Source organism: Pteropus vampyrus, unplaced genomic scaffold (genome assembly GCF_000151845.1).
Source record: "Pteropus vampyrus isolate Shadow unplaced genomic scaffold, Pvam_2.0 Scaffold89, whole genome shotgun sequence".
In the NCBI taxonomy this organism is placed as follows: Eukaryota; Metazoa; Chordata; class Mammalia; order Chiroptera; family Pteropodidae; genus Pteropus; species Pteropus vampyrus.
This window is the reverse complement of record NW_011888870.1, coordinates 3149121-3157185: the sequence shown is the minus strand read 5'-3', so window position 1 is coordinate 3157185 and position 8065 is coordinate 3149121. Positions and strand designations below refer to the sequence as shown.

Sequence of the window (8065 nt, the reverse complement as noted above, 5' to 3'; positions counted from 1 at the left end):
CAAGTGCATAATTTTGGAGATCTGTTCAGAAGATTGTTTGTGTTTCATGGGAATCTGAAAATAGGATACCACTGAATTTGAAAAGAAGTCAGCTCTGTGTCAGGCAAGCTCTGTGACAGGCACTGAAGGTTGTGTGTCCCATTAAGAGAATATGCTTTCAGTCCTTCCAGAATTGCCCAGGGCTTTCTCACCAGCTAAGCTTCTGTCAGCAGAGTGCTGATTACCCAGGCAGAGGGAAAAAAAGATGAATACATTTCTTCTGAGAGATACTGTATTTAGATTTTGACATTTTATTTATCTCAGCCCTTAAGCTTATCTTGCTTCAATATGGTAAAACCACCAGCTCTACCAAATCTCAAAGCTTAATCCACTGTAAGGTGGAGAAGATTCTGAGGTGTAGTTAATTGTTCTGTGTCAGATCATCCCTCTTTTCTCTCAGTTTGACTCCCCGAGTTAACAACAACACAACACAAAGCCAAATCAACAACTTGCTCCAGGATTAAGGTATAATCAATGACAAGACTGACTGGGAGTGAAAGCTCATTAATTTGATAAAGCAGTACATGACATTGTCATACAGAGCTTGTTGATCCAGTGAAGTTTAAAGCTCTAAGATATCACTACAAGGTCAACTGCCTCTTGGCCTCTCTCCTATTCTAACATCCTAAAGGCATTTGCCATTTGTTCCCTGTTAACTCTTCAGCTGGTCAAAGCTGTAAAGAATAAGGGCTCAAATGAGAAGTTCATATATTTACTTGTTGGACAAGAATGCTGCTCAGAATGTCACAGTGCTTAGAAAACCATATACATATGATTAAAATTTTGTTTGCTTACCTTCTTAAGTATAGAAAGATCTAACATAAGGCAGATGGGACTCTAAAGGATAAAATAAGTGGCAAAAGATTAAAGTTTATTAACTAACATGCCTGTAAGTGTGTGGGCTCTTATTTACTAATTGTGTGACACTGAACGCACTGTAAAAACAAATTGAGAGGATGCAACCATGCATGTCCAGCACTTAGCACCATGCCTAACGCACAGTGAGCGTTCGATAAAAGTTAGTTTTTATTATTGTCATTATTATGATTATCACTAGCCCCATTGCCATTATCATTAAACCATCAAGGTGCTGGGTTTAAGGTCTCGAAGTCTAGTTGAGAAAAGAAAATACACACGAGCAAAGTGAAAAAGAAATACTTATATCTTTATTACAACACTTATGGTTGTATAATATTTTGTCTATTTATATTAGATTTATATTCTTGGATCTGGCAGTTCTGGGTGGCTGCTTAACTACCTTACCCAGTACAATTACATAGGGCAGGTCATATGCAAGTACATTTCTCTCTAGTTTTAACAGTCCACAGATCTTTGTCACCTCTAAACAATGAACACCTGGAAAATAAAGCCTATATGCCATTGATCTATGTACTCATCCACCTTTCCCTCACTGAACCAGAGCAATACAAGGCCTAAAGGAGTTATCAATCCATCTATGTTGAATAGACGAATGAGAAATAGAATCTTGCGTTGATGACCATGCAGTAGAGATAAAATTGGAGTCCTCACTGGACTGTTCAAAAACAGATACTTATTAAACATCATCTATGTGCTAAGCTCTGCACTCAGTGCTGTGGGCACCATGAGAATCTCTAACAACTGGTCTGTGTCCCTACCAAGCCACCAGTGTTTTGTATAGGCAGGTTTTCTGAAAAGATAGTACAAGCTGGTGTAGGAGAAATGAGTCAACGCTGTAGCAGTCAGCTTTCTTCCAAGCAAGGCTGAACTAGATGACTCAGAACCACGAGGAACTCGCTTTCTGATCACCATCCTTGACTCGCACAGGCCTGTCTCACCCCTCCTCTATAGTAGCACCTCCGAAGAGGCTCTCTAAAGACAAAAGGTGGACATCAGGAGCTGATCAAAAATACAAGCTCTGCCAAAACACTTATGAAGTATTCTAAATATTTTTCCTTCTCTTTCCCTTTTTTCTAAGTTATATTTTCACTAAGACATGTGCTCTTCTATCAAAGTATTAAAGTGAGTAGTTCTAATAGTAGTTCTAATAGTACAAAGTATTAAAGTGAGTAGTTCTAATAATACTTTAAAGTATTAAAGTGAGTAGTTCTAATAGTGAGCAGTTCTAATACTCACAGTAGTCATTTGCCACACAGGACGTATATGGCAAATGATTCTTGTGGGTATGTTAGAAAAGTAAATATAGGTGTGCGTATATGTGTGTGTGTGTGTATATATATATCTATGTATATACATATATGAGTGTATGTATATTTGTGTGTGTGTGTGTATACACATATATCCTCCAATGAAATTGATTCTAAGGTCAAAACGTCATTTTTGCTATACTTTTCCAAGCTTAAGCCCCTGGAGGTAGCTCTCTCAAAAGAGAGGCCTGATACTACTGGAATGTGATGTCATTTTTACTATAATAATCTCCTTCCTTAAATCATTAAAGTACATTCTTTCTGGACTGAGGCATTGATAACAATTCCCCATCAGAGAAAAAGAAGCATGTTGAACATGAGCTTCAGCAGTCTAGGAAAAGCTGCTCCTCATGTCCCTCCAGCATGCCCTTCCTACTTCTCAGGTTGAGAGTTATAGCTGCTAAAAGCCTGTCCCACTGAGACAGAATTGCATATCTTTTAATTTTCTAATATGCCGACCACACTATATGGCAGGTGCACTGCAGAATAAAAGCTGGCTTTTACTTTCATATATGTACATATATTAGAGGAATCTATCAACGAAGCATAAGTTTATTCAAAGTCACTGAGATTCTGGTGAACAGAGACTGAATTTAAATAATACAGCAGCTGTCAGGCCCTTGAGGCATTAAAGGACTGTACTTTTTGAGGCTCTGACCAAATTTCCCACTTTATTTCAGTTACAAAATTTCCTTATGACATAACTCTGCAAACTGACCTCCTAGTTGGAGGAGGAGCTCAATAACCTAAATGCCTAACAACAAGTTTTCTTAAGGTTTTCCTAAAGCACAGAACGATTAATTTGGGGATTCCTGTACCTACTGTCAAACCTAATGAAAAACGGACATTGGGTAAAAACGAAATTTGATGAACAAACCCCTCACAGAATATGGTAGGTTCCTTTGGGGTATCTATCCAATCCGTGATCCTCCTCTTGTATGACAACTGCATTCCTTTCTAAGGTCAGGCCCTGGACCCAAATCGCTCCTGTGCAAATCAACCTTCCCTTCCCAGCCAATGTTGAGGATATTGGGGTAGAATATCACATAAATGGGGTGACTAGAGCCTTTCTCTCTAGAACTTAGAGCTGAAAGCCGGTAGCCAGTGTCCCCTTGTCATGTGAACTGACAGGTGATGGACTCCTCATTGATCTTATGCAGTGAACACCCACTGCTCAAACACCATCCCTCCTTTTCTGTTACCAGTATAACCATCCCCAATTAGTAGGTACATGCATGTGTGTGTGTGTGTGTGTGTGTGTGTGTGTGTGTGTGCGCGCACGCTGGGGGGAGGCTGATCATAAGTGATATTTGACACAGTTAGCCATTGTTATGACAAAGGCACTGATGAATCAGAACAGACACTGGGCTTAACATCAAGCCACTGATCATTGACTATTATCTCTGGGGTTAACAGCATCTTCTCCCAGACTCAGGGATTATCATATGATCCAGACCTGCCTAAATAGGGGCAGTGCTCTCCTGGGCTTCAGAGATTGGCTCAGGTATGGGGACATGACACAGGCTGGTGGAGAAGAGCCAATCAAGAATGAGAGAAATAAAACAGATTTTTAAAAATGAAAAAAAAAAAAAAAAAGGTTATAAGGTCTCCAAGAAAAAAGGTGATAATAGCTGCTGGGTTTCTAAGGACTTTCTTTTGTGCTGGTATCCGAAGAGTCTGCCCCTGAAGGATTTGTATCACTCATCTGAAAAAGTATTAATTAGACTCTATATATGCGAGTCAATATAGAGTGAATCCCAGAGCAAAAGGCACGCATATAAGTGTGTGAGCGCACTGGCGTGCTGCTAGCGAGCTGCAGGACCGCGCAAGAGAAGCTGAGAGAGTGTTGCACGGGAGCATGCCTGGGTTCTGCAGACCTAGAGGTTGTATTGATCCCCTCTACAAAGCCACCCCCATTCCCTTTTGTTCCAATAAGCTCACAGATCAGTGAGAACTGCAGGAACCAAAACACATAAGGACAACCTAATGAACAGTTGAGCAAAAAGATCTGTGGCCAAAAGAAGGAGTCTATAAAGAAATAAAGATCAGTTCTGCCTGGAGATAAACCCCAACCGTGTAAGGGAAACAGAGAGCAAACAGGAAAGAAGGGCACAGAGAGCCAGGAACTTTCTCACCAGGAGAAAAGGGGGTGAAGGAGAGCAGGTGAGGGCATCACGTTTAAATAACATGGTAATAATTAGCTCAATTTATCTCCATACCTCCAAAGCGAGCTCTCGGTGATGCTCCCCAGGTTATAGTCATAGAGCTTTGTCAAAATGAGAATCACCTGAAAGCAAAAGAAGACATCATGGTTAGTCTCAAACAATTACAATCTCATAGAGCTGAAATGGCCCAAGGGAGGGCTTAGGATTCCTTTAATGGGCGCTTAACATAATTGAATGAATTGTTACAGCTTTCGCTTACTCTGACTGAGGCAGGGTTTGCCAGTGCCTTCCATGAAACCTCTCAAGCCTGATCCCCTCCCCAAAGTTCTCTCTTTCACCCCCACAGCAAGTGTCACCTGCCATCCCAGGCATTGCTTACCCTGTGGGCTTAACACCTTCAGGGAAGACTCATGGAGCTGTCAAACACGCACCCTGCAAGGTGACCACTGAGCAGATGGCTCGGGGGGAGGAAGGGCAGTGATGTATAGCCAGCCCTCGAAGCTCTGACATGCCAGGCAAGTTACTTAGCTTCTCTGAACCTCAATATGCTGTCTCCAAGAAAGAGTTGCTGTGAGAAGTTAAATTAGGTAATAAATGCAAATTATCCTAATTTAGCATGGAAGTTCTTAATGGTTATTCCTTCCCTTTTTTTCCTCTGCAACTCCTCCTTTGATTTTAACCTATTGCTATTGTCTGCTTCACTCAGAGGAACCCCAACTATTCAGTTCATTCTTCCAGAACTCAAAAACACTTATTAAGCATTTATTAGGAACCCAGGATTTCGCCTGAGGCCAGAAGAGAACATAACTACAGATGAGGCCTGGGAGTCTGTGATCCAGGTAGGACAGGTGGCACTCGCTGAAAAAAGCTAAGGTGATAGAGAGCTCTCTACCCCTTACCACTGAAACTCATGCCCATCATGGCAACTTAGAAGGCCGCTTCTTTCGCAGTGATGAACAGGGCCCACCTGGTTACGCACAGTACATGAGCACCAGGACATGGGAAGGTTCGACAGAGCAGCATGTCCCTGAGCACTGATGTCCTTCCTCACCCTTACTTGTCGTTCTTCCATGAGGAAAGGAACCTAAGAGGGCTGCTCCGTTTCTGTTGAGGTTCATATTTCTCCCCTGATACTCGCAGCCTAGAATATTTGTCCCAGTCCTGCTGTTTCGGAATCAGCAGAAAAATGTAGACATCGATTTCCAGGATTTTGTCTGAAGGCCAAGTGGATAAGTTCTAGCCCCAGTGAGCACAGAACATCCTAACCTTGAATTCCAAGACAGCAAGCTGCCAAGAGTGCCAAATCCTTCTGAGTTCCACTCTGCTAGCACGGGGCTGGATTTACTGAAGGCACCGGCATCAGTGAGCAGATCTCGAACACTTCTTTCACAGCCAATGAACCAGAACTCCGTGCGCAACCACAACCTTAGGTTTGTTCCAAGTTCAAGGGAATGTAGAACCATAGTAACACAAAGACAGGCAGAGATCTGGGACCTGTGCTCTAAGGCCACCGCTCTCCTAAACCACTGCCCAGGCTTCCTTCAAGGATGTGTTCAAAACTTGCTTCTTTAGCAAAATGAGAGCATGTGTGAGGTGCTGGGCACCCCATGGGCACATCAGATGGCATGCCTACGGTGGGGGCATATGCTTAACAGGTCTGTGTGCCAATTAAGTCTCTCTAAGTGCTAAATTTCAATCACCACCATCCCAGGAATGCTGATCGGCAGCAGCAGGGTGGCTGTTTGTTTGAAGACACAGAGTGATGTTGCTGCTTCACCTCAGTACAATTTTTCCGAACAGGCCTATAAATCCCCCACGGAGAAAATACGAGTAGTGCGGGTGTAAAGCATTTCTAGGTAGTTTCGCTCTTGATACAATATGGCAGCGAACTAAACAATGAAGTTCAGCTGGCCACAGGCTGGGTCTCCCAGCCATCTGATGAGGAAATTCAGAGGAACCTCAGAGAAGGAACCCTTTAACCCAGTGTGTAATGGTGTGGAGCCCCTCATGCAGTGCTCAGCAATTGTTTAAGCAAGTCACAGGCAGTTGGACAGCGAGGTACAAATCTGCTCTCTGACTCTTCTTGCTGGGCCAGTAAAACAAAAATGCCAGTGATACACTCAGGCAGTTTATCAATACACCACCAGAAGAAGTGTCCTTTATAGCATTTGAAAGCATATCTGCTTGAATCGATCTAATCTTTCTGTTTTTGCAACCATCACAGTAAGAAAGGAGGGAAAACTGCTAACTTTTAGTTATGATTTCAACTGATTATTTGAAATCTCTCTTCCCCTTTACTTCCCCTTTACTATCCATGTGTCATTATATTATATCTGTTTTGTTGTTGTTTGTTTTTCTGTTCTGGTTAATTAACAGAATTAGCACCTGTTAAAGTGTCCACGGCCAAAACCACCACCATTAGAAAAAAGGAAAATGTAATTGCCTGCCTATGCTGGTCCTTTTATATACAATCTTTTGTGTATTTTTCAAGCTTAAAAAAAATGAATGGAATTCCTTAATCAAATGAAATGCGTACTTAAATATATATAAATGATAATTTATTTTTATTCATTCAGTAAACCATTTTCATGTATAGAGTTAATTCTCTAAGTACAAGTACATAGCATTGTCCAAGTATAGAGTGTTTAATTATAAATCCAATCAATGAGAGCAAGGCTATTTAGATGAATACACACTCACACAAAATGGAATATCCATCAGCATACCACTACATGGTACCAAAATATCCCGTATTCAAAACAATAAGTGGAACATATGGTAATAATATTTGGGGATTCTTCTATAAATTTTAAGATACCTTCTTTGACTAACGACAGTCCAAATATCTATTACTTGAAAATTTCTACCGACTTCGTGCCTCATCTCTCTCACTGCCCAGTTATTTCTGGGATTTTCCACAGCGACATGTCTAAGTACCCCCAACCAGCCTAGGAGCCACTGCCACCATAAGCCACCTGTCCTGTATTTTTGCTGTGGCTCCCTCCTGCCATTTCCATTGCTTACAAAGCTTCTGGGGAGAACAACACTTTGTCCATACTTACAAGAAATATGCTCACTCACCAAGCTGCTATTCTCAAATCATCCATTCATTAAAAAGTGCGAGGGCACCAGAAACAGTGTTCTGTGTAGGGATAAGTGAGGGTCTTCAAGGGAGTGACCACAGGTGCCCTTCCCAGAGTTGTGTCCAGTTTTTTCCACCTGAGCTCACCAAACTACTATTCCTTTTCCAAGGTCTATCTTCCAAAACTCCTACTGAATAATTCCACTAACTCCATCCTCTCCCCCGTCACCTCTGTACAAAGCTATTAAGAAACCACTACATAAAGAAAGTGTGGTATTACATTTAATATACAATGAAATATTATTCAACTATAAAAAGGAAGGAAATCCTGCCATTTGCAACAAGATGGGTGACACTGGAGGGCGTTTTGCTAAGTGAAATAAGCCAGATAAAGATAAATACTATGTAGTATTACTTATATATGGAATCTTAAAACAATAACAACAAAAAATTTCATAGAAATGGAGTAGAATGGTGGTTGACAGGGGATGGAGGAAGGGTAAATGGGGAGATATAGGTCAAAGGATATAAACCTTCAGTTATAAAAAGAGTAAGTTCTGAAAATCTAATGTATATCATGGTGATATAGTTAA

General features: G+C 41.3%; 1 protein-coding gene across 5 annotated transcripts in view; it reads right to left on the bottom strand.

Annotated features, from left to right (window-relative positions):
- The window catches only part of SORCS1 (sortilin related VPS10 domain containing receptor 1), a 482842-nt gene that overhangs the window by 304312 nt on the left and 170465 nt on the right, over positions 1-8065 (bottom strand). For all 5 annotated transcript variants that reach the window (XM_011363774.2, XM_011363773.1, XM_011363770.1 and 2 more), the window contains exon 2: positions 4445-4512. In XM_011363774.2, coding sequence (XP_011362076.1) covers positions 4445-4512 — 68 coding nt within the window. The remainder of the gene's footprint in view (positions 1-4444; positions 4513-8065) is intronic.